The sequence below is a fragment of the Pleurodeles waltl genome, chromosome 2_2, assembly GCF_031143425.1.
Source record: "Pleurodeles waltl isolate 20211129_DDA chromosome 2_2, aPleWal1.hap1.20221129, whole genome shotgun sequence".
NCBI classification, from domain to species: Eukaryota; Metazoa; Chordata; class Amphibia; order Caudata; family Salamandridae; genus Pleurodeles; species Pleurodeles waltl.
In genome coordinates, this window is record NC_090439.1 from 1,133,750,466 (window position 1) to 1,133,777,086 (window position 26,621).

The 26,621-nt window shown below is 47.0% G+C and overlaps 1 protein-coding gene across 2 annotated transcripts in view; it reads right to left on the bottom strand.

Annotated features, from left to right (window-relative positions):
* Positions 1 to 26,621, bottom strand: part of LOC138282949 (E3 ubiquitin-protein ligase TRIM39-like) — a 197,095-nt gene that overhangs the window by 108,521 nt on the left and 61,953 nt on the right. For both annotated transcript variants that reach the window (XM_069221016.1, XM_069221014.1), the window contains exon 3: positions 26,146 to 26,364. In XM_069221016.1, the coding sequence (XP_069077117.1) occupies positions 26,146 to 26,364 (219 nt within the window). The remainder of the gene's footprint in view (positions 1 to 26,145; positions 26,365 to 26,621) is intronic.

Below are 26,621 nucleotides of genomic sequence, written 5' to 3' on the forward strand. Positions count from 1 at the left end.
TCTGGGTTCTGTTCTTTCCAGAAGTACAGAGGATCTACGTATCTTTATATGCAGCAGTCAGGTCCATTCATTGGGCTCAAGAGGGAAAAGATGCCTGTCTCTCCTCTGCCATGTGAATTGTGTGCCTGTTAGGAAGCTTCACCTGTACCTTAGCTGTCTCCTGTTGACTTCTTGAGTGAGAGTCTTGTACTCTCCCCTGTGTTGCAGGGGTATGCCACAGACATTTTGCAATAGCACCACCTGTGTCTCTCCATGCTTGAAGTGGGTTAGTTTATTGGCCTGTGATATTATCATTTTCCTTCAGCCTATAGTCCAACATTTTGGGCACTATATTGCTTGGTTTTCAGTATCACAGGTGCTTTTTCCTTCTCTTTGTCCATGCGCTCTCACTATTCCGATCAGTTGTTTACAGTACACCTCAATAGATATTTGTGAAGCATCCTTAGAAGCCATAGCCCTCCGCTCCTTCTGTCAAACTGCAAGTCCAGATGGTGTCCCTCTTAGTTCTAAGCCTCCTTCTACCATTGGTTCAGAGACTCCATATTTGTTTCCACCTCTGCGATGTGTCCCTCAGATCAGTTCGCAGGGAGGCAAATCCTCCCACCAGGCACTTATCAACGCTGGGTTTCAGCTGCTCTAGACAGTCCTTCAGACCATCCTTTGCAAGGCAGTGGGGCCCTTGCTAACATGGTCAACAGCGATGCTGTGTCAGTCCTGACTTTGTTGCTTTTCAGGAAGAAGTTGATTATTAGTTGCCTAATTTGAAGTCTTTGTCATGTATGTTCTTCTCCCTTTCCCCACTCTGCCCTTTCCAATATGACAAAGCAAGTCTTCTGCCCAATGCTCTTTCCTCTTTGGCCCCAGACTCATCAACCACCACAGGCAGTGAGAGAAGGTCTGCCCCAAGCCTCTGGATGTTGAGTGCTCAGGATGTTCCCAGGGGCCCCTGCCACACCACTGGAGCAGACTCTCCAGGTTCCCCACTAACGCTGCCTCTCCATTGTTGGTCACAATCCACCATAGGGTCCCAATGTATCAACCCAGCCTGTTTCTTACTCCATCTTATTACCAAAAGCTCTGCTCTGCACTGTTTGTACTGTGAGTGGTTCCCACAGTTTAAATGACTGTCTTCGCTCCACAGCCTGGTCTGAAGTGCCGTCCCACTTGTTGAGATTCGATGTGGAGATCACACAATTCTGGTCGAGCAGAATCACTACCACCTTACCTCTTCCACTCAAGGTCCAGTGAACCACCAAGAAGTTGCTTGTTGCTAGCACACTAGCTCATGGCCAGCTACTATGTCTTCTGGAGCCTGGCTGGCATCTCATGAGCATCCACAGTTCACCACTTTGTGCTCCATGTGGCGTCCTCTATCATCTAGGGGGACAAGGGATATGTTGGTCCTGGCCCGTTTTGTGGGTTCATCCCCACACTTTTTGCCTCCTTCCTCCTATTTTTCCTGACCTCTTGTTGTTGGCTCTAGGACTCTGAGCACTTTATCACTCTTGATCAGTGCTAAAGGGCAGTTGCTCTCCCGTCTAAAGTTGGTATAATTGGCTTACACCTAATTGGTATATTTAATCTACCTGTAAGCACCCAATAAAGTAACCTTTGAAACCTGTCTCAGGCCTGCTAGCACAGGGCCTATGTGCGCAGTTTACTGCAATAGGGACCTGGCATCTAAACTTACTTGCCAGGCCCAGAACTCCCCTTTCAGTATATGTAAAGCACTCCTAAGGTAAGGCCCCAGCTAGCCCTATGGGTAAGGTGCTATGTATGTAGAAGGCAGGACATGTGCCTGGTTACGTGGCCTGTCCTGGTAGTGACAAACAGCCTGTTTGGTTTCTCACTGCTGTGAGTGCTGCCTTCTCATAGGATTGCATTGGAAATGCCCTGCCTTATGTCTGGGGGGTATTGTCTGATTTATGAGGGGTAGAGTAGGCATGCTTGATATGGTTGTAATGGTAGTGATAAATGCTGCTTACTGGGGTAGGTGATTTTTATTGCCAATATAGAAATGCCACTTCTAGGAAGTGAGCATTTCTCTTTGCTTATGACTCTGGTGTTTTGCAGCTTGACTCCAAACAACATCTGGGCAGGGTAACAGCTGGGCTTTGTGCATACGTTTCAGACAGCCTGTACACAGGGAGGGTGGAGGTGTCAGAGGTGCATCTGCATATTGAATGGTCTTCCTGGGCTGAGAAAAGGGGAGGCAGGGCAGTCATGCATCTGTAAAGGCTGTGCCCTGGCCCCACACAAAGGGCTTGTTTAGCCCCAACTGGTTTCTGGAGCCTGTGCTGGAGGAGAGAGGGGACACTCCTAGAACCAGTTGTAACTGGTTGGTACCTCCTTTCCCCCTCTTTGTTAACACTGTGCAAAACTGAATATAAATACAGGGGGTTTTCCCCATGAAAAAGAGACACCCACACACAAGAAACATACTTGGAATTGGACACAGAATGCTGCTGGAGGGGCTCCTAAGGAACCGCCTTGGACTGCTGCTGCTGTGCTGACCTGTGACCTGCTGGGGCACTAGAAGGACCTGCCCCTGACTGCATACCCCTTGTGCTGGCCTGTTGCTGGGCCCTGCCGCCGTGTGTTTCCTTCTGTGCCTTGAGAGGCTGGGAGCTGTGGACCCTGCCCTCTGTAACTTTAGGGGTTCCAGCATGAGGAGATCTTCCCTTTGTCTGCTGGAGTGCCCGTAGCGCAGTATTTCCAATTGCCCCCACGCCGTGAGAGCACTTTGTTTCATTGCCTATAGCGCCCTGAGAGCGCTTAATTGTGTTGCCGAGTGTAGAAATCACCGCCGCAGCCTTGATCCCCTCAGCGCGTCCGAACCGCGCTCCATGACGTGCACCCGGGGAACAGGAGAGAGGAAGGCAGGAGCGCTCCTGGTGGTGCCCCCGGGGCACAGTGCCCATCAAGGAATGCCCACAGGGCACAAGCAGGTATCCACTTCTGGAGCCTGGGTTCAGTGTGGGCAAGCCGGATTGGAGTAAGAAGCTGGCTCCTCTGGGCAGAGGCCGGGGATCTGCCTACCATTGCCAGGGAAGGGGCCCCGAAGTGGAAGTCACACCGCGAGGACATGGGCAGCTGCTAGTGGCATTCCCACCACGGGAGGAGGACCCGAGAAGTCTCCCCATTTGGTTGGAGGGTGTAGGATTCCCTTGCTGTTTGGTCTCCCCTCCCAGGCTCCCATTGACGAGCGGAGTTTGTCTAGTGCATTCCGCTCACTCCGGTGGGCAGGAGAGCCCTGCTGGCGAAGATACACTGAAGACGTGGTGGCCCCTGAGTGAGGAGGGGGGTCATCCGTCCCTGCACTGTTTCTCGTACTAGGAGCACAGAAGTTCCTGCGTCCCTTGCCTGAATTTGGGATTACCTGCCCGCATATGACGGAAGCACAGATGCCGGTATGATCCTGTTTTTGCTATCATGGTAAAATGCCCATTATTGATGGATATTTTTCCTCACGTGTTCTATGATGGGGTTCGGGCCCCCCATGCTGAGATAGTACTCATGCTTGTGCATTTTTAAGGATGTTACTTCTTTAGTACAAATGTGATAAAGTCCTGACCTTGGTTGGTAACAGGTTTTCTAGGACCTTTGCATTTATGATGAGGCATCCTTAGGACTTGCCATGTGTTTCCTAATGTTCCTGTTGTGGCCATTAATGCTAATGTGTTTTTATGATTTGCCATGTGTTTGCTAATGTTCCTTTTATGGGCATTTATGTTTACTAATACGTGCATTATTTTGTAATGTTCTCCTGACTACAGCTATTGTTGCAGAATAATCAGTAACCTATGTGTTCTATGTGACTACTGCTGGTGTTTGCAGGGTACTAATGCTGTGCAATGTTCTGACAACTGCTTAGGTGGCAGGGTATTACTGACAAGTTGTGTGTGGTCTAATAATGTTGTGTACAACACAGTTTATTTTTATATAACTTGGTGTTGTGTTTCCTTTGTGGTGAGGTTAGTGTGTTACGTGTGTTACTTGTGTTGTGCAATCGCTTTACACTTTGCCTGTGGAATAGGCCTGACTGCTCATGCCAAGCTACCAAGGGGGTGAGCAGGGGTCATCTTGGGTGTGTAACTCACTTGCCCTGACTAGAGTGGGTGGGTTCTGTATGGCTTAGGTGCATACCCTAGCCAACCAGAAACCCCATTTCTAACAAGATGCCAGTAAGTCACAGCCAGCTCCAGTGTCTTCTGGGGCATGGCTGCCATTTTATGACCCCCCAGAGCTCACTGCTCTGTCTCCTACATGGTGTCCCCTATCCTCTCAGAGACTTCTGATTTGTCATTAAGACCTGTCCTCAACTACTTTGGGACCAATTAATCAGTGGTGTTTTCTGCAGTGACGCAACGCCTGGCCAGGGAATGGTGCACAGAACGACGTGAAGGGGCTCACCACCATCTTGGGCAAAAGTCCTAGGGTTGACTTTTAAGAGGAGCAGATGGATGAATACATGCATTAGTGGAGTGCTGAAGGATTTTTTGCATTTCTGATGAATCTCAGTTGTGCGAACAGTGGCACCGTTGTGATTTGTAATAATTACAAAGTTCCCAACTTTACCATTACAGATATTGGTGGATGTGGTTTTTGAAGGAGGCCATATTCATAGTGTATGACTACAATATGTGGTCATGTTGGATGGTCATGTGGATCTGGAAATGGATGAATGAAATTGAAGTGGCGGTAGCTGTTGCACTTCTGGGAGTGCAGATTTTATTGGTGGAGAAAGACATGACATTGCCTTAAAAGTCTTTGGGGGCAAGGTGGCTGGGAGATTAGGTTTTGGCACAGAAAACTGTTTGCATGCTCTAAATCGTGCTTTGGAGTTATTGGCTTCTATTAATCAAGCTTGGATATGCATGTTTTTGGCTTTGGTAAAAGCAGCTTTGTGATTATGACACTGGTCATGAAACTTTGTAGGTCAGATGACAGTTTTTATTTAGCCCATTGTCTTGTGAAAGCTCTTTTATTAAGCCATTGATTACCTTTGGTGCTGTTATGTTTGAATTTGTAATTTGAGTCTATTGGCTTAGCACCTAGAGGAAGCTGGATTGTAAATGGTCAAGAATGATCTATCGTGAGTTTCATGTGTTTGAAGATTTGACTATGGAAGGCTTGCAGAAAGCACTCCTCATCCAGAGACGTCCAATGTGTGGTAGTTAGAAGTTGTAATAAAGAGATAACATCTTCAACAAAGCCGACGACATCATCGCCCCGCACCTCCAGACCATCATCAACAGCTCGTTTTCGTCTGCTACCTTCCCCGAGAGCTGGAAACACGCTGAAGTCAACGCCCTACTGAAAAAACCCACAGCGGACCCAAGCGACCTGAAGAACTTCCGCCCCATCTCGCTCCTCCCATTCCCTGCCAAAGTCATAGAGAAGACCGTCAATAAGCAACTTACCAACTTCCTTGAAGACAACAGCCTACTCGACCCCTCTCAGTCCGGATTCCGAGCCAATCACAGCACAGAAACCGTCCTCATCTCAGTCACAGACGACATCAGAACCCTGATGGACAACGGAGAAACAGTCGCCCTCATCCTCCTCGACCTCTCGGCTGCCTTCGACACCGTCTGTCACCGCACCCTAATAACCCGCCTCCGCTCCACCGGGATCCAAGGACAGGCCCTGGACTGGATCACCTCCTTCCTCTCCGACCGCTCCCAAAGAGTCTACCTCCCTCCTTTTCGCTCAGACCCCACCAAGATCATCTGCGGCGTCCCACAAGGCTCCTCGCTCAGCCCGACACTCTTCAATGTCTACATGAGCCCCCTCGCCGACATCGTATGCAAACACAGCATCATCATCACCTCCTACGCCGAAGTCACTCAACTGATACTTTCCCTCACCAAGGACCCCACCAGCGCCAAGACCAACCTGCAAGATGGAATGAAAGACGTCGCAGATTGGATGAAACTCAGCCGTCTGAAACTGAACTCAGACAAAACGGAAGTCCTCATCCTCGAAACACCCCGACCGCCTGGGACGACTCCTGGTGGCCAACGGCCCTTGGCACCGCACCGACCCCCTCAGACCACGCACGCAACCTCGGTTTCATCTTGGACCCACTTCTCACCATGATCAAACAAATCAACGCCGTATCATCCTCCTGCTTCCTCACCTTCCGCATGCTCCGAAAGATCTTCCGTTGGATCCCCGCCGACACCAGAAAGACCGTGACCCACGCCCTTGTCACGAGCCGCCTGGACTACGGCAACACCCTATAACCAGGAACCACCGATAAACTCCAGAAACATCTGCAACGAATTCAAAACGCCTCCGCCCGCCTCATCCTCAACATACCCCGCAACAGCCACATCTCCGCCCACCTGAGACACCTGCACTGGCTTCCTGTCAACAAAAGGATCACCTTCCGACTCCTCACCCATGCACACAAAGCCCTCCACAACAAGGGACCCGAATACCTCAACCGCCGTCTCAGCTTCTACACTCCCACCCGTCCTCTTCGTTCCGCCAACCTCGCTCTCGCCGCCGTCCCTCGCATCCGCCACACCACGGCGGGTGGGAGGTCTTTCTCCTACCTGGCGGCCAAGACATGGAACTCCCTCCCCACCATCCTCAGGACCACCCAGGACCACTCCGCTTTCCGGAGACTACTCAAGACCTGGCTTTTCGAGCAGCAGTAACCCCTTCCCCCTAGCGCCTTGAGACCCGCACGGGTGAGTAGCGCGCTTTATAAATATTTATGAATTGATTTGATTTGAAACTAAAGTATAATTAGGCAGTAGGAGCTTAGCATCAAGATGAGTAGGTATGATGAAGGTCTTTGAAGCATTCTGTTGGAGTAGAGGTGGTTCCTGAAGTGTAGAAAATGAGGGCTTGCCTTTAGGATGCATTCTTATGAGGATGTTCTTTCAGGAGTTTTGTCAAGGTAGGATTGGATGGTAATTGAGGTGTAATTAGTCAGTGAGGTTTTTGCTTTAGGGTGGGTAGTTGTGAGGAAGGTCTTGAGAAGCTGTGTTGTGGTAGGGTGCTTCTTTGAAGTGCAACTACACAAAAAGGGATTGACTTAAGGGTGTGTAGTTATGGGAAAGGTATTTGAGGAGCTCTGTTGGGGAAAGGATTGGGTGGTTCTTGAAGTTTGGTTCAGCAGCAAGGGCATGACTACAAACCAAATACTTATAGATTGGTCTTTTATGAGCTATGTTGAGGTACGCTTGGATGGTAACTGAAGGTTAATTAGGAGATATGGGCTTGACTTTAGGGTAGGTAGTAATGAGGGAAGCCATTGAGGAGTTTTTGGGTGTAGAACTTGACGGTTCTTGAAGTGCTACTAGGCAGTGTGGGTTTAACTTTAGCATGGCTAGTTATGAGGAAAGTTGTCAACTTATGTAAGGGTAGGATTGGATGAGGTTTGAAAATTAACTAGACAGTGAGGGCCTGGCTTTAGTGTGAATATTCAAGAGGAGGATCTTTGAGGAGTTGTTTTCAGTAGCATTGGATTAGACTTTAAGTGCAATGAGGCAGTGAGGGCTTGACTTTAGGGTGAGGAGTTATGAGGAAAGTCTTTGAGGTAGTGTGCTGGGGGTACTCTCCAGTACATTCTTACTTTGGAACTACATTATTTCAGAATTCTGACAACGTACTCATTTCTCGGCCTTTAAAACGTACATATTATGAAATACATGTCGGCTGCTGCTTTGAGAGGACTTTTTCAACACTCATTCATACTCCTAAGACTACACCAGTATTCCAAAGAAAGGAACACGATTGCCTGTCTTTGGACTTATTATACAGTTTTTCAGTGTGTTTTGGGACCTCTGGATATTGTTTTTATATTCTAATCAGCGGCCTTTCTGCGAAAGCATTGTTATTCGTTTCTTGGCATAACATTTCACTCTGTACCCTGCTCAAAGCTGTCATTGCATACAATAGTTTACTTGGGATTGCCAGTCGAAGAGTTACAGAGTCAACCTTCTCACCATAGGTATATTTTCACGTCAAGCCTGTTCTCAGAACACAACACATTTTGTTATATAAACACCACACAGGCCAAAGAAGGATAGAGGGGGCATTCCAGCCAGCCATCTTATGCTGTAGACAGCTGCACTGATCTTGGCCTCGTCTCTCCAGCCAACAGAGAGGACTGCCAGGAGAACAACAGGCAGATTCCCGCCTTTCCGGGAATGGGGTCAGGGCTCCTTCCATAGATTAGTAGGGTCAGAAAGGCTAACACTGCTATGCTCCCATGTTAATTGCTAGAGGTGTAAGTAGGAATTCTTAGACTAATGATTATGCCAGGACGTTGGGAATGTTTATATGTTTTACTCTAATCAATCAATCAAGCAATCATAGCATTTGTAAAGCGCACTACGCCGCCATGAGGGTCTCAAGACGCTGCGGGGACGAGGTGCTGCTACTGCTTGAACAGCCATGTCTTGAGGTGTCTCCTGAAGGTTAGCAGGTCCTGTGTCTGTCGCAGGTGGATAGGAAGAGTGTTCCACGTCTTGGCGGCGAAGTGGGAGAACGATCTGCCACCGGCGGTCGTTCTGTGGATGCGTGGAATGGTGGCGAGGGCAAGGTCAGCGGAGCGAAGCTGTCGGGTCGGGGTGTAGAAGGAGAGTCGTCTGTTGAGGTATTCTGGTCCGGTGTTGTGCAGTGCTTTCTGAGCGTGGGCAAGGAGCTTGAACGTGATTCTCTCGTTGACAGGGAGCCAGTGCAGGTCTCTCAGGTGGGCTGTGATGTGGCTGTGGCGGGGGATGTCCAGGATGAGGCATGCAGAGGCCTTCTGTATGCATTGCAGTCTTTTACAGGAGCTTGGTCATCGTTCCTGCATAGAGGGCGTTGCCGTAGTCCAGTCTGCTGCTTACAATGGCTTTGGTGACTGTCCTTCTGGTTCCGGTGGGGATCCATTTGTAGATCTTCTGAAGCATGTGAAGGGTGTTGAAGCAGGAGGAAGAGGCGGCGTTGACTTGCTGGGTCATTGATAGCGATGAGTCCAGGATGAACCCCAGGTTGAGTGCATGGTTGGTGGGTGTTGGTGCAGTTCCCACTGTGACCACCAGGTGTCATCCCAGGCGGAGAGGCTGGAGCTGAAGATGAGGACCTCAGTTTTGTCAGAATTCAGTTTCAGGCAGCTGTTCTTCATCCATTCGGTGATGGCCTTCATTCCTTTGTGGCGGTTGTTTTGGGCGGCGGCGGGGTCTTTCTTGAGGGAGAGGATCTGCTGGGTGTCAGCGGCGTATGAGATGATGTTGAGGTTGTGTGATCGGACGATGTTTGCGTGCAGAGACATGTAAACGTTAAAGCGGGTCGGGCTGAGGGATGACCCCTAGGGTACGCCGCAGATGATCTTTGTAGCTTCAGAGCGCAATGGAGGGAGGCGGACTCTCTGGTTTCTGCCAGTGAGGAAGGATGTGATCCAGTCCAGGCCCTGTCATGGATACCTGCGTTGTTGAGTCGTGCGCGTAGGGTGTGGTGGCAGACAGTGTTGAAGGCGGACAAAAGGTCCAGGAGGATGAGGCCCGCGGTTTCACAATCATCACAGTGTTATGTTGCATCTCCTAATAAATTCAGCTCATGCCTTTTATCATAGTTTGCAGTTGCTTCAATAAATGTATTGACATTTTTCCTGCATCTCTTGGTCTGCCTGCGCATGTGTGAGACTTGTCAAATGAGAGAAAGGGGTAAGATCTGTTCAACCACAATTAACCTTACGAGTCAGAGTGTCATGTTTTTAGGCTGCCACAAATCACCTTCACTTTCTAGGTTTAGGTGCTAGCTAGCCAAGAAGGTCAGGTCGGCAGCTTCCAGTCTGTGTGGGACTGACTCAGTCACCCACAATAGCGTGGTGCTGCTGCCCAAAACCAAGCAGTCTTACCCCCATGGTAAGAGTCCGATGACGTGGCGCCACTAACGTTGGTTAGGCACTAACTTAACAGGTCGTCCGAGTATCTCTATCTCTCACATGCTAAAGGCACCCTAATTATCTTTTTCCAGGGATATCTGTGGTGTTTGAGAAATATCCTCTTCAGCTAAATAGGTAGTACCTATCTTGGGCTGTAGGTTTTTCAAGCTTGAACATCAAAAGAATTTCCCCTAATTGGTGTTTCTATCTCTGAACTTACCATTTTAAAATATGGCAGAGCCTCCATGGGTAGCAATTCCAGTAAATATGAGACAACCTCTCACACAACATCTATTAGTTTATCTACTCACTGAAGAGGGTGGGGATGTTACATTCATGGTAGAGGCACATGATCTATACAGAACAGAAATTTCTATGTGTGGGTCACTTTTCCAGGAGCAGATGGAGACAAATACTTTTTCCACAATTATACAATAAAAAATGCACCTCCACAATACAGAGCTTTTGCATATTTACAAATACCATTATCTTATCAAGAACACCAGAATTGGTTTGAAGGCGCCCTACAACATGATAGATTAGGTCACCTGAGTAATGAAGTACCTACACGGCCAGAATTAGTCACATATACACCACATCCTAATGTAGCAATCATGCCAGTAGCGGATGTACGCCGTTTATATAATAATTTAGTAGATGTATATAGATGCCTAATATAATTTGTGATGCAGACTTTAAACACAGCCCGAGCGAGGGCTGCTCCAGCAGCACCACATTTGGCTACTACCGGGATAAACCTCACAATTGTGCATTCAATAATGGGTGAAAATACCTACCAAATGTGAGGCAATTTTGTTTTGAATAGCACAAAAAATAAACACGATGGAAGCAGTGTTTCCCCATACGGGACCCCAAGACAAACAAAGTATTCTAACAATGTGCTTGCCCTTTGGGATGGTTCCTTCAATGGATCACTGTGTCACTTAGGGTGCAGTGTTTGCTGCAATTTATAGTACCGCACACGTACACCAACACTTGTGAATCTTCTGAAAGTGTTAAAACAAATTCAAGATGAGTATGGGGCTGCCCGTGCCCTGGTGTTGGGGATGCTATTAATGGGCAATTTTGCCACAATGTCTTAAACTATATTAAGTAATCTTAAAGGGGAATCATTAGCACTGGGAGTACACAATCGGCTCTAGGACATTCCTCTAAAGGAACAGGAAAGAGAGCTGCCTAAGATTATTGCAGAGATTTATGCCAGTATCTGTCAGAACACTCTGGGAGCCAGTCCAGGTAAACCACAGTTACAAGGTAAATCCAAAAAGGATAATACCAAACAAGCACAAGAGGGTTCTAAAAAACGCGTGGATAAACTGAAAAATAATAAAGATAAACAAAAACAGAGAGGAGAATCTCCATGTTCGGAGTCCTCAGAAAAATATCACAATCTTAGAAATAGAGAAACTTTGAAAACTCCTTACAGGTAATAATATACTGACACTCGCCCATATCGTTCCTTTCAGGATTCATCTGACAAATGCAGTGAGAGAGGAGGGAGGTTCGATCACTGAAACACCTAAGTAAAACCGAGAAAGGAGCCCCAGTGCTCATCTGAAATTTCGGTTCAAAAGAGAAACTTCCACAACAAAAAACCCAATTCAAAAAGAAAAAGGTTACCCGCAATTTCAGCTAAACAATTCACACATATTGAGAACCATACTGAAAAACAGGCCGTGGGCAGTGACTCTGCTAGAAAGCTCAGCAGAGGTCAAGATAGTTCACCAGAATCTTCTAGAACTTCTGGGTGTGACACCAACTAACAACTTTTTAGAAGTCGAAACATCGAACAGGCACATCTCCGCACTTAATAGGGTTCACAAATTAAGATTCAAATTCAGATTCAAATTCAGGGGGATATTTGGCGCATCATCAAAATGATCTTCAGAGAAAGATTAGCCCTAAGTTATGACATCCTCTTGGCAGAAAAAGATTGGCCACCTGAATATGTCCGTATGTTCCGATAGGGAGGTGTCATTTTGCCTTCTTTCTTAGTCCTTGTTCCAGATGCACTGAAAGAAGCTTACCCCACAGATTGGGCGCTCGTGTTGTACCACAACCATGTGGATTGGGATAGGGATTCACCTTACCATGTCATACCAATAAGGTCCACTCCACAAATACGACCTCAATATCCCAATACACATGAGGCTAAAGCACCATTGAGGGACATTTTCTCACAACTTGTGTACCAGGGAGTAATTTAACCTTGTGTTTTTGCAATGAATAACCTTTGCTTTCCGTAGCTAAGCCAGGCCATTCACACAGAATAGTCTTAGATTACAGACACTTACACAGTCACATAAGTACATTATCAATACAGAATTCACATAGTACAGCACCTGTTAACAACATAGGGCCTGATTCTAACTTTGGAGGACGGTGTTAAACCGTCCCAAAAGTGGCGGATATACCACCTACCGTATTACGAGTTCCATAGGATATAATGGACTCGTAATACGGTAGGTGGTATATCCGCCACTTTTGGGACGGTTTAACACCGTCCTCCAAAGTTAGAATCAGGCCCATAGGCCCTCATTCTGACCTTGGCGGGCGGCGGAGGCCGACCGCCAAAGTCCCGCCGTCAGGTTACCGTTCCGCGGTCGAAAGACCGCGGCGGTAATTCTGACTTTCCCGCTGGGCTGGCGGGCGGTCGCCTTCAGACAGCCAGCCAGCCCAGCGGGAAAGAGGCTTCCACGATGAAGCCGGCTCGGAATCGAGCCGGCGGAGTGGAAGCTGTGCGACGGGTGCAGTTGCACCCGTCGCGTATTTCACTGTCTGCGCAGCAGACAGTGAAATACATTTAGGGGCCCTCTTACGGGGGCCCCTGCAATGCCCATGCCAGTGGCATGGGCACTGCAGGGGCCCCCAGGGGCCCCGCGACCCCCCCTACCGCCATCCGGATCTCGGCGGTCCGACCGCCGGGATCTGGATGGCGGTAGGGGGGGTCGGAATCCCCGCGGCGGTGCAGCAAGCTGCGCCGCCGCGGAGGATTCAATGGGGCCGCGGTACACTGGCGGGACCCCGCCAGTGGTGCCGGTCCGACCGCGGCTTTACCGCCGCGGTCGGAATCCCCATTGGAGCACCGCCGGCCTGTCGGCGGTGCTCCCGCGGTCCTCCGCCCTGGCGGTCAAAGACCGCCAGGGTCAGAATGACCCCCATAGTGTGCACAAAATACAAAATAACCTTGGATATTTTCAGTGTTTTTTTCTGTCAAAATCTAGTGCCTGAAAACAGGTATTTAAGTGCCTTCACTGCACTTGGCAAATTTTAAGGGCTCCCTCAAGGGTATAAGACAAGTCCAGGATTGTTCTCAGCCCATGTAACATCAATATTGCACAATATTGATCCTGAGGCGTAGTCTTATGTCGATGACATCTATCTTACAGACAACTATCTCAACACACATTTGGCCAGGGTGGATCACATTGTTTTGGGATGTGCCGCATAGAGATAAAAATTCAATTTCAAAATCTGCTTTTCTAAGTGTCCTATTTTTAGGATATGAACTATCAAGTGAGGGAAAGAGCCTGGCACCACAATCTAAAGAAATGTGTGAAATTACAACTACCGAATACCATCAAGAAACTACAGTCATTGCCGGGTTTCTTCAATTTTGGCAGAACCTACATTCTAGACTATGCACAGTGCATAAAACTACTCTATGACTTAATTTGTCCAGATTTCTCAAGCAAACATTGGACACCTGAACACACACGCATTCTTAGAACATTACGGAGAGACATGCTTGAAGCAAAACACCTGCACACATGTGACAATAAAACGCACTTGGATATCCAGGTCATTCTTGGTGCCATCAGATTCACCTCTGTTACATTCAATGAAGTTGACACTGTGCTCATCGCATATAAATAACACTTGTACTCCAACGCTGAACCGCGTTTTGCATCCACAGAAAAAAATCCTGACTGCTGTGCAAATGGCTGTCATAAAGGAGAGACCACTAGCCCAACGGAAATGAATTATTGTTGTTACCTCAATACCAGCCCTTGAGGCTGTCACCAAAGCAAGTTTTAAAATACAAATGTATTACATCAACTTTAGATTCAGTGGGCTACTTCTCTGACTGCTGCTGATGGTGATTATGTTTTGATCCAAAACTTCAGACCCAAGAATTGCTTCAGTATGAACTTGAATACCCCATATCCACAAACCTTCTGCCTCTTGAACACTATGGAATCACATTTACCTCAATGGTTCAGTTCACCCAGCTGTAGGTACCAAACATCAATAATCCGCCGCTTGTGCACCTGTTTGTGGGTTAGTGAGGGATGGTCAATTCCCACCTCAACAAACCTACACTCAAAGCCTAGGGGACTGCAGAGTAAAACATGCAGAGCTTAAGGCTCTAATCTTGGCACTGGAACACACAGATTCTGAACTTTCTACCATGATTGTGTGGGATTCCTACTACTGTTAGTTCTTCAATGAATACTTACATTACTGGCAGCTAAATGGGTTTAGAGACTCCAAAGAAAACACCATAAAACACAAATTCTTGTGGGGGAAGGTATCAGATCTCAAACAGAAGCTGCCACAGGCCCATGTAGTACATACGTTGGGTCACCAGCGTGTTGGAATACATGTTATAAGAAACACTTTGGCTGCCAAAGCTGCGAAATCTGCAGTGGCTACAGCTCCCATTCAGTACGGTTACTCGTTCCCATACGAGGCTGGATGAAACATTGGCTTCTGTGAAAACTTGGGCTGATGGCAAGCCCTTACCAAAAGCATATCCTGCAAAATATTCCTACCACTTCAGTGCCCAAAACATTGCATTAGCAACAATCCCAGGGGAGGGTGATCTTGTGATCCACAACCAAGACCAAAGATTAGATCTTATCAAAGCAGCACATGAAGAGGTTGCTCCTGCCCATGCTGGCAGCTACCATCTCCCTATTGCAAAAACGTATTGGTGGCCTAGTCTACACAAACAGACTAAGTAGTATGTCCTTAGTTGTGACATTTGCCAATAACTGAAAGGGTCCACCATCAAACACCTATCGCAGACACCCCTCTTAGTTTCCAACAAACCATTATAATGTGTGTACCTGGCCCACTGCCGTCCCTTACAACCAGATGGTACATACAAATATATTCTTGTTGCTGTTGATTCATGTCCCAGATTTCTCTATGTGTGGCCACAACAATTGGCTGATGCTCAAACTGTTATTAAAGATTTGCAAGTCTTCATCTGGACACATGCTGTTCCAGCATTCCATTCGGACCAGGGTCCTGCCTTTGTGTCCAGGGCATTCAGGGACACCATGCAACAATGGGTATTGAATTGCATTTCTTGTTTCCATATCATCCCGAGGGAATCAGGATTGTGGAGCAGAAAAGCTGTGTCTTAAAGCAAACCTTAACAGACAGAGTATTAGCTTCAGGTCGTAGTTGGCTTCATTACCTGTATGGGGTCCAGAAAGCACTAAATAATCTACCCAGAAGGTGTTTGAGAGGATGCACCATCTATGAGCTCCTGTTTGGGATACCTATGTTTGTCCCAGATCTTGATGCTCCTGGCGTGGTAGCTGCAGGAACACCTTTTGAAATAATTGAATATGTCACTGTCTTGCAGGAATTACAACATTTCTGTGATGAAAATTAATCTATGCATGCTACCACCTTGGGAATGAGGGATTTGCCACCAACCACCGGCTGAATTCCTAAAGTTGGGAATTTAGTTCATGAAAATATATCTGTGAAAGTGTTTAGCCCACACTGTACACTGTACCAGAACTATCATTTTACCATTGCTGCCTGGTTCTAAAGAAAACTGTTTTGTTTTAATTGACAAAGTCAAATTGCACCATGTGACTGATCCTGCACAGTAGACCATAAGGACTCCTGAGTATTTCTCACACCCATCTCACTACCATCCAGGAGTTACCTCTTCAATCATTCACCAATGCTGAAATGATATCCCTAAGCTTGAGGAAGGCGGAGAATGAACTTTTGTTGATTCTGTCACCACATCATTGACAACAATGTCCAAAATTTTAATTTGCATTCTTCAAATGCATCACAAAAGGATGGAATTGTGTATTATAAACCACCAATAGATATTTCTACCAGTTCCTTTTCACCTATCTCAGCTCCAGTTTTTGCACAGACTGCTTCTGGTTACTTTGCTGACATTGACGACTTTTCTTCAAATTCTTCAGCATCATCTACAGTACCTGTATCAGAAGCACGCAAACTCTACATGTGGCTTCAACATAATTATTTGATTCATCCATGGTATTATCTGTGGATATTGCTGACTTTGCTTATCTTTCTGCTTTAGGATGGCTTTGTCATTGTTTTTCTTTTATTTTGCTGATACATGGTCATTACCTTCCTGAACCTTATGCTGTTGAACTGGTGGATGAGGCCTTACCTATATTCACATAAGGTCTGAAGGGACTTGTCCCTTCTGAATATTTTGGCTGTTCTAGTTCCTGATTGGATTGTTTGGGATAAATTACTGTTTGATATTGTTGGCCCTACAGAAATGATTCAAACTCAATGAATGATATTATTACACCAAGGTTTTTGTTCTGACAGCTGGGATATAAAAACAGTTGATTCTATGCTTTGCTTTCTGAGCTTGAATTTTATATTGTATTTGGAAGTGAGGATGTTTATAGGTGCACTGAAAATTATGGGAAAATGTTCTGTTATCATCATTATGGATGCCATTTTCTGCACCAAGCTGGTACCCCAAAATTAGTTTATAATTATACATAATGGGAGCATTGCCCAGCTTTACCAGTGGGGAGTTCAAAATATATGTAGAAAGGTTTTCTTATTTTACTGAGCATGATGTGAAAGATGCTGAATCTTATTAATTCAAATTACCACCTACAAAAGCAAGGAAAATATTGCTAACAGACACCAAATTGATTTATTCAGACTCCTTTGTTTCCCAGTTGGCTATAGAATGCTATGAATGTTGGATGAAGTCGATTGACTTAAAGAGTGTGTGGAGAACAAACGTTTGGCAAATACAGGGTAGGGAGGCTTTAATTAGAGCTTCTCTTATTCCATTACAAATTGGGGGCTCATTTACAATATTTTGGTGCACGGCAGCGCTGCAAGGCTTTGTGTTATGCTGCACTGCCTTGTGTCCAAAGTAAAGAGCAGAAATGCACCATTTCTATCAGATACAGCACATTCCTGTCCTCTTTCACTGTGCTGGTGCACAATGGGCTGCGTTGTAGCATTGATTGTTTTTGTGTGGGAAAGGGCACCTTCCTGCACAAAAACAATCATTGGAGGCATTTTCTGCCTTCCAGGTATGCCGCAGATTGCACTAGAGATAGAAAGAGCAAATAAACAGGAGGAGGCGTAGGCTTTTGATGCATTCCCAGGTTTACAAATCCTTGTAAATCTGGGAATGTGTCAAAATCCATGGGTGTTGCGTGGGAACACCCACCGCAATACCCATGGAATGCCTCTTTGACCCAGGGTAAGGCAGCGCAGTGACTTGCACTGCGTTGCCTTATTCCATATTTACAAGGCCATAAAAAGCCATGTAAAGTGGCTTTGCATCACAAAAAGTGCTGCACCGGCAGCACAAGCTGCTTGCAAATGAGCCACTAAGGGGCAGATTTAAGAGCCCGTAGCGCCACTTTAGTGCAGTCAAAGTGTAATTTTTTTAATGTTTAGACAGCACTAAAGTGGCATTTTTCCCACGTCATATTTACAAAGTGGTGCAATGCATACACTGCGCCACTTTGTCAATTCTGGCGCCCCATTATGCCTGCGCCAGACATAGGTGGTCATTATGAACTTGGTGGTCGAGCCGCCATGCCGGCGGCAGCGGAAATTTCTGCCATGCCGGCGGCAGATGTCCGCCACCGGCATGGCGGTCTCGACCCCCACATAATGAACACAGTAGGGACCGCCACAGGTGGCCTTCCACCATCGCCAGGCTACCACCGCCAGGAAGCCTGATGATGGTGGAATTCTTCATCCGACAGGGCAGCGCTGCAAGCATGGCATGGGCACTGCAGGGGCCCCCGTAAGAGGGCCCCAAAAAGAATTTCAGTGTCTGCCTAGCAGACACTGAAATTCGCGACGGGTGCTACTGCACCCGTAGCACTCCAGCAACTCCGCCGGCTCCATTCGGAGCCGGCTTCATCGTTGCTGGGTCTTTCCCGCTGTGCTGGCGGGCGGCCTTTTGGTGGTCGCCCGCCAGCACAGCGGGAAAGCCAGAATGGCCGCCGCGGTCTTGTGACCGCGGTGCGGTCATTTGGCGGTAACCGCATCACCGCCAATATGTTTTGTTATATAAACACCACACAGGACAAAGAAGGGTAGAGGGAACATTCTAGCCAGCCATCTTACGCTGTGTGCCACTTCATCAACAGCTGCACTGATCCTTGTCTTTTCTCTCCAGCCAATCAATAGGACTGCCAGCAGAACAACAGGCAGTCTCCTGCCTTTTCAGGTATGGAGTTGGGGGCTCCTTTAATAGACTAGTACGGGCAGAAGGGCTAACATTGCTATGCTCTCATGTTAGATGCTAGAAGTGTAGGTAGGAATTCTTAGACTAATGATTAACCGTGGATATTGAGACCATTTCTATGTTTTACTTTTGTTAGACCTGGCATCCTTGGTGTGGTCTTCCCTGTCTTTTTTGCCTCTGCTTCCTGTGTTTTAACTGTGTGCTGGACTCTGTTTTTGCTGTTTTTGGTACTCTGGGTACTTTACCACTGCTGACCAGTGGTAAAGTGTTGCGTAGGTTCTCATTATCCTAATAAGACTACTGGATTTTGGGCGGCAGGATCACCTGTACTGTGGAGGACTGAGTCCAACCCACACCATGTGACAACTGTCAGCCTAATCCAAGTTTTTTCCGGCTCATTAGCAGTGCCTCATCTCCACCCAAGAGCAGGGTTGATTGTGGCAACCAGGTGCATGACATAGATGACTCCTCAGGGGAATCGTGGTTGGTCAGCTCTCATCCGTTTCTCTCAGTTACATTAGTCTCACATATGCAAAGACAATCAGAGGCAGAATATGGTTCAATAGGGTTTTACTGAAATAACAGCATCTTAGATAGTAAGGCATGTATTGCAATAACTAGGACGATGAAGCACAATAAAAAAAGAATTGTGACAAGGAGAGTAAAACACAAAAATAATCCTATCATACTGTCACTATGGGTTGTTGATTTAGTTCCTACCTAAGCTATGTTAGAGCACAGCAGGTTAAGCTCTAATTCTGCCTTTAGTGTTTTTATAATAAAACAGCTAATGTTCCAAGAAAAGATCTCCACATAAGAGTGTGTATGTTTCTGTGAATGTTGGAGACAAAGCGTACCACTTTTTCTAGCAACCTATCTTACTGTAACCTTGAGGAAAGCACAGAGTGAGAGAAATGTCTTGTTTAAGAATGCAGTGCTGTCCTAGGCAAAAAACAACTAGATAGAGAATATAAAACAAGACCGCAAATGTGGCTATTGTTAATAAAACAAAGTGAAGCCAAATAAAATAAATCTAGGCTAAAGTGCACAGCCGCAGGCCTAGTTTGCTAAAATAACGTGTATAAAAATATAGCTAAAAATGGCTATACAGCAAAAGTGCAAGTGCTCCCTGTGTAGAATGTATGTGTAATTGGCTTTTCCATGATTGTCACATTTGATTTACTAGTAAGTCTGTAGTAAAGTGCACTAGAGGTGCCCAGGGCATGTAAATCAAATGCTACTAGTGGGCCTGTAGCACTGGTTGTGCCACCCACATAAGTAGCCCTGTAAACATTGCTCAGACCTGCCATTGCAGTGTCTGTGTGTGCAGTTTTAACCTGCCAATTCGACACGGCAAGTGTACCCACTTGCCAGGCCCAAACCTTCCCTTTTTGTACACGTAAGGCACCCCTAAGGTAGGCCCTAGGTAGCCCCATGGGCAGGGTCCAGTGTATGTTAAAGGAGGGACATGTACTGATGCGTTTTACATGTCCTAACAGTGAAATACTGCAAATTCGATTTTCAGTGGTGCAAGCCCTATCTCTCTCATAGGTTAACATGGAGGCTGCCTTTAAATAGCTTTTAAGTGCAGTTTCCTTTTGAGAGTAGATGGAAGTGTGGCATTTGGTGTCTCTAAACTCACAATTTAAAAATACATCTTTTGGTAAAGTTGGTTTTTAAATTGTCAGTGTGAAAATGCCACTTTTAGAAAGTGGGCATTTTCTTGCTTAAACTATTCTGTAACTCTGCCTGCTTGTGTATTCCCTGTCTGTCCCAGTCAGTTGGGCTGTTTGTGAATCCCCTCTAGATAGTGACACAAAGGGAGCTGGGGTGTAGCCTGCATATTCTGATGAGCCATCTCATCTAGAGTGGATGTACCTGCCCTTACATAATGCATTCTCCAGCACCCTGGTGTGAGTCTGGAGCCACGCCTGAGCAAGGCAGGATCTTTTGAACAACAAAGATTTTCCTTTAAAGTTTGTTGACTTCAAAGGCAGAAAGGGGTATAAGTAGTGGACCCAAAACCCCAGATTTTCAGATCACTTCTGGAACCAAGAGAAACCTCTGCCAAGGAGAAGAGCTGGAGGACTAGTACTGCCCCTTTGCCTGTGACTGTGCTTTGCTGGGTTGGCCTCCAGTTGCTGCTTCTGCCCGAAAGAGGACAAAGACTGGACTTTGTGGTATATTCCTGCTTGTGAAGAATCTCCAAGGGCTTGGACTGAGCTTGCCTCCTGTTTTGAAGTCTCAGGGCCATCAAAGACTTCTTCTGCCAGCACCTGGTCTCTCTGCTGAGAGTCCTGCCCTGCCAAGTGGTGCCCTATCCAGTCCCTGGGCCCTTGAAAGGTGAAGCTGGTAGAAAAAGGACTGAAATCCACGCACAGGAAGACGTGCAGGAATATTTTCGACACACCATCAGATATAAAAACTATGCGCTGTAGGAAAGTACCATCTTTCTTGGCATGTTACCCCCAATTTTACATGTATGTCAGTATGTTTTTGCCTGTCTTACTGGGATCCTGCTAGCCAGGACCCCAGTGCTCATAGTTTGTGTCCTAAATGTGTATGCCTGTGTAGTGCCTAACTATGTCACTGAGGCTCTGCTAATCAGAACCTCAGTGCTCATTCTCTCTCTGCCTTTACATTTGTCACTATAGGCTAGTGACTACATTTACCAATTTCAATTGGCATACTGCCCCCCCCCTTATAGGTCCCTAGTATATGGTACCTAGGTACTGTAGGAGGCTGGACTGGCTTGTAGTGGGTACCAAGGAGTACTTACCTTGCACCAGGCCCAGGTATCCCTTATTAGTGTAGAGGGGTGTCTAGCAGCTTAGGCTGATAGAAAAGGTAGCTTAGCAGAGCAGCTTAGGCTGAACTAGGAGACGAGTGAAGCTCCTACAGTACCACTAGTGTCACTTGCACAATATCATAAGAAAACACAATACACAGATATACTAAAAATAAAGGTACTTTATTTTTATGACAATATGCCAAAGTATCTCAGTGAGTACAGATATATGTACACAATACCAAAATATGCAGTAATAGCAATGGAAAACAGTGCAAACAATGTATAGTCACAATAGAATGCAATGGGGGCACATAGGGATAGGGGCAACACAAACCATATACTCTAGAAGTGGAATGCGAACCACGAATGGACCCCAAACCTATGTGACCTTGTAGAGGGTCGCTGGGACTGTAAGAAAACAGTGAGGGTTAGAAAAATAGCCCACCCCAAGACCCTGAAAAGTGGGTGCAAAGTGCACCTAAGTTCCCCAAAGAGCACAGAAGTAGTGATAGGGGAATTCTGCAAGAAAGACCAACACCAGCAATGCAACAACGATGGATTTCCTGATGAGAGTACCTGTGGAACAAGGGGACCAAGTCCAAAAGTCACGATCAAGTCGGGAGTGGGCAGATGCCCAGGAAATGCCAGCTGTGGGTGCAAAGAAGCTGCCACCGGATGGTAGAAGCTGTGGATTCTGCAAGAACGACAAGGGTTAGAAATTTCTCCTTTGGAGGATGGATGTCGCACGTCGTGAAGAGTTGTGCAGAGGTGTTTCCGTGCAGAAAGACCGCAAACAAGCCTTGCTAGCTGCAAGGGTCGCGGTGAGGGTTTTTGGATGCTGCTGTGGCCCAGGAGGGACCAGGATGTCGTCAATTGCGTGAGGAGACAGAGGGGGCATCCAGCAAGACAAACAGCCCACTCAGAAGCAAGCACCACCCAGGGAAGTGCCGGAACAGGCACTACGAAGTGGAGTGAACCGGAGCTCACCCGAAGTTGCACAAGAGGGTCCCACGAAGCCGGAGGACAACTCAGGAGGTTGTGCAATGCAGGTTAGAGTGCCGGGGACCCAGGCTTGGCTGTGCACAAAGGAAATCATGGAAGAGTGCACAGGAGCCGGAGTAGCTGCAAAACACGCGGTTCCCAGCAATGCAGTCTAGCGTGGGGAGGCAAGGACTTACCTCCACCAAACTTGGACTGAAGAGTCACTGGACTGTGGGAGTCACTTGGACAGAGTTGCTGAGTTCAAGGGACTTCGCTTGTTGTGCTGAGAGGAGACCCAGAGGACCGGTGATGCAGTTCTTTGGTGCCTGTGGTTGCAGGGGGAAGATTCCGTCGACCCACGAGAGATTTCTTCGGAGCTTCTAGTGCAGAGAGGAGGCAGACTACCCCCACAGCATGCACCACCAGGAAAACAGTCGAGAAGGCGGCAGGATCAGCGTTACAAGGTCACAGTAGTCGTCTTTGCTACTTTGTTGCAGTTTTGCAGGCTTCCAGCGCGGTCAGCAGTCGATTCCTTGGCAGAAGGTGAAGAAAGAGATGCAGAGGAACTCTGATGAGCTCTTGCATTTGTTATCTAAGGAATTCCCCAAAGCAGAGACCCTAGAGAAAAGGAGGTTTGGCTACTTAGGAGAGAGGATAGGCTAGCAACACCTGAAGGAGCCTATCAGAAGGAGTCTCTGACATCACCTGCTGGCACTGGCCACTCAGAGCAGTCCAGTGTGCCAGCAGCACCTCTGTTTCCAAGATGGCAGAGGTCTGGAGCACACTGGAAGAGCTCTAGGAACCTCCCAGGGGAGGTGCAGGTCAGGGGAGTGGTCACTCCCCTTTCCTTTGTCCAGTTTCACGCCAGAGCAGGGCTGAGGGATCCCTGAACCGGTGTAGACTGGCTTATGCAGAGATGGGCACCATCTGTGCCCATTAAAGCATTTCCAGAGGCTGGGGGAGGCTACTCCTCCCAAGCCTTAACACCTTTTTCCAAAGGGAGAGGGTGTAACACCCTCTCTCTGAGGAAGTCCTTTGTTCTGCCTTCCTGGGCCAAGCCTGGCTGGACCCCAGGAGGGCAGAAACCTGTCTGAGGGGTTGGCAGCAGCAGCTGCAGTGAAACCCCGGGAAAGGTTGTTTGGCAGTACCCGGGTCTGAGCTAGAGACTCGGGGGATCATGGAATTGTCTCCCCAATGCCAGGATGGCATTGGGGTGACAATTCCATGATCTTAGACATGTTACATGGCCCTGTTCGGAGTTACCCTTGTGACGCTATACATATGTTGTGACATATGTATAGTGCACGCGTTTAATGGTGTCCCCGCACTCACAAAGTCCGGGGAATTTGCCCTGAACAATGTGGGAGCACCTTGGCTAGTGCCAGGGTGCCCACACACTAAGTAACTTAGCACCCAACCTTTACCAGGTAAAGGTTAGACATATAGGTGACTTATAAGTTACTTAAGTGCAGTGGTAAATGGCTGTGAAATAACGTGGACGTTATTTCACTCAGGCTGCACTGGCAGGTCTGTGTAATAATTGTCAGATCTCCCTATGGGTGGCACAAGAAATGCTGCAGCCCATAGGGATCTCCTGGAACCCCAATACCCTGGGTACCTCAGTACCATATACTAGGGAATTATAAGAGTGTTCTAGTATGCCAATGTAAATTGGTGAAATTGGTCACTAGCCCGTTAGTGACAATTTGGAAAGAAATGAGAGAGCATAACCACTGAGGTTCTGGATAGCAGAGCCTCAGTGAGACAGTTAGTCATAACACAGGTAACACATACAGGGCACACTTATGAGCACTGGGGCCCTGGCTGGCAGGGTCCCAGTGACACATACAACTAAAACAACATATATACAGTGAAATATGGGGGTAACATGCCAGGCAAGATGGTACTTTCCTACACAAACCCCCCCCCCCAAACAAAGGACAATAAGACTAGCCATGACCTGATGAGTCTTCATTGTCTAGGTTGAAATATCTGGAGAGTCCATCTGCATTGGAGTGGGTACTCCCAGGTCTATGTTCCACTGTATAGTCCATTCCCTGTAGAGATATGGACCACCTCAACAATTTAGGGTTTTCACCTTTCATTTGTTTGAGCCAAAGTAGAGGTTTGTGGTCTGTCTGAACAATGAAGTGAGTGCCAAACAGGTATGGCCTCAACTTCTTCAGTGCCCAGACCACAGCAAAGGCCTCCCTCTCTATGGCAGACCAACGCTTTTCTCTAGGGGTCAACCTCCTGCTGATAAAAGCAACAGGTTGATCCTGGCCCTCAGAATTAAGTTGTGATAAGACTGCCCCTACCCCTAATTCAGATGCATCAGTTTGGACAATTAATTTTTTGGAGTAACAGGGGCTTTTCAGGACAGGTGCAGAGCACATGGCCTGCTCCAGCTCCTCAAAAGCTTTCTGACAGTTTGCTGTCCATAATACTTTCTTAGTCATTTACTTAGATGTGAGGTCATTAAGAGGGGCTGCAATGGAGCCATAGTTCTTTATGAACCTCCTGTAGTACTCAGTGAGGCATAAAAAGGCTCTCACCTGAGTCTGAGTTGTAGGGGTGCAATCTGTTCTCCACCTACCAGGTGTCCCAGATAAACCACTTTCCCCTGCTCTATCTGGCACTTTGAAGCCTTGATAGTGAGGCCTGCCTTTTGCAGGGCCTCCAAAACCTTCCATAGGTGGACCAGGTGATCATCCCAGCTGGAGCTAAAGACAGCTATATCATCTAGAAATGCTGCACTAAAAGCTTCCAGCCCTTGCAGGACTGTGTTCAGCAACCTTTGAAAAGTGGCAGGTGCATTTTTCAATCCAAAAGGCATTACTGTGAATTGGTAATGGCCTCCAATGGTTGAAAATGCAGTTTTTGCTTTTGCATCCTCTGATAACTTGATCTGCCAATACCCTGCAGTCAAATCAAAGGTGCTTAGATACTTGGCAGATGCCAGTGTATCTATTAGCTCATCTGCCCTGGGTATATGGTGAGCATCTGTTTTGGTTACCTGGTTGAGACCTCTGTAGTTAACACAAAATCTCATTTCTCTTTTCCCATCTTTGGAATGAGGTTTTGGTACAAGTACCACAGGAGAGGCCCATGGACTTGCAGAGTGCTCAACCACTCCCAGTTCAAGCATTTTCTGTACCTCTTGCTTTATGCAGTCTCTGACATGGTCAGGCTGCCTATAGATTGTACTTTTTACAGGCATGCTGTCTCCAGTATCTATAGTGTGCTCACACCAAGAAGTGGTGCCTGGTACAGTAGAGAAGAGTTCTGAAAACTGACCCAGGAGATTTATGCAGTGGTCTTTCTGCTCAGCAGTAAGACAATCTGCCAAAAGTGGAAGGTCAGTGGAAGCACTTTGAGATAGAGGGGAGGGACACTGTGACATCCTTAGGGGATCCTCAGGGACTCACCTACTCTATCATGAAGAAAGTGAGGGTTCATGCTAGGACAGAGTGTAAACTGACTGCCAACGAGAGACCCCATTTCTAACAACTGCGTATTCTTTCATCTTCTTAATAATCACAGCTCATACCTTTTATCACAGAATGCAGTTGCTTCAAAAAATACACTAAACATTTTCCAGCATCTCTTTATCTGCCTTCGCATGTGTGAGACTTGTGCAAATGAGAGAAAGGCATAAGTCTGTTCCACCTCGACTTCCCTGAGAAGTCCGAGCGCCATGTATTTAGACTGTCACAAATCACCTTTACTTTCTAGGTTTGGGTGAGGTGCTGCTAGCTGGCCGAGAAGGTCAGGCTGACAGATTCCTGTCAGTGTGGGACTGACTTAGTCACCCACACGCTGTGGTGCTGCCACCCAAAACCAAGCAGTCTTACCCCCCTAATAAGAGTCCCACAACAAACTAACCCCTTCTAAAGATCATGAATGTTCCCCTCTTACATGTAACACCTCACATACTATATGAATGTAGCACTTCTTTATTGTCTTACATTTACCCAAGCAGTATCTCACCTTCAGGGACCCCAAGGCTGGTTTCTCGCATTTCTTCTTTGTCTCTGTTATCAGGTCACTGGGAGAAGTGAGTTTGGTGATATCCACATTTTGTAGCATGGTTGTTGTTTTCTTCTTTGTCTTCTTCTTCATAGCCTCTAGTCTACCATGCAGCATCCCCACTTTTTCTCCCTGTTTATCTACAGATGGAATTCGATCCTTCTCAGCTCTCATTTTGTCCTGTCAGAATCAAAGAAAAGCTTGTTAGATAGTGTGGAGCACCACCATCCTTAGGGTGAAGGTTAAAGGGTTGTGAGTCTCAACACCAAACCTTAAAAAAGTGCTTCACTTAATTTCTGAATTGCCACCTCGTATTACCTCTCCTTTTGCTGGTTTACATCTGTCTTGCACTCCCACACTTCCCACACTTCCCGTTGGTTGACACAGGGATGCTTAGGAGTAGAGAATTGGTGCTCTCAACTGGATTGTGGTGTTGG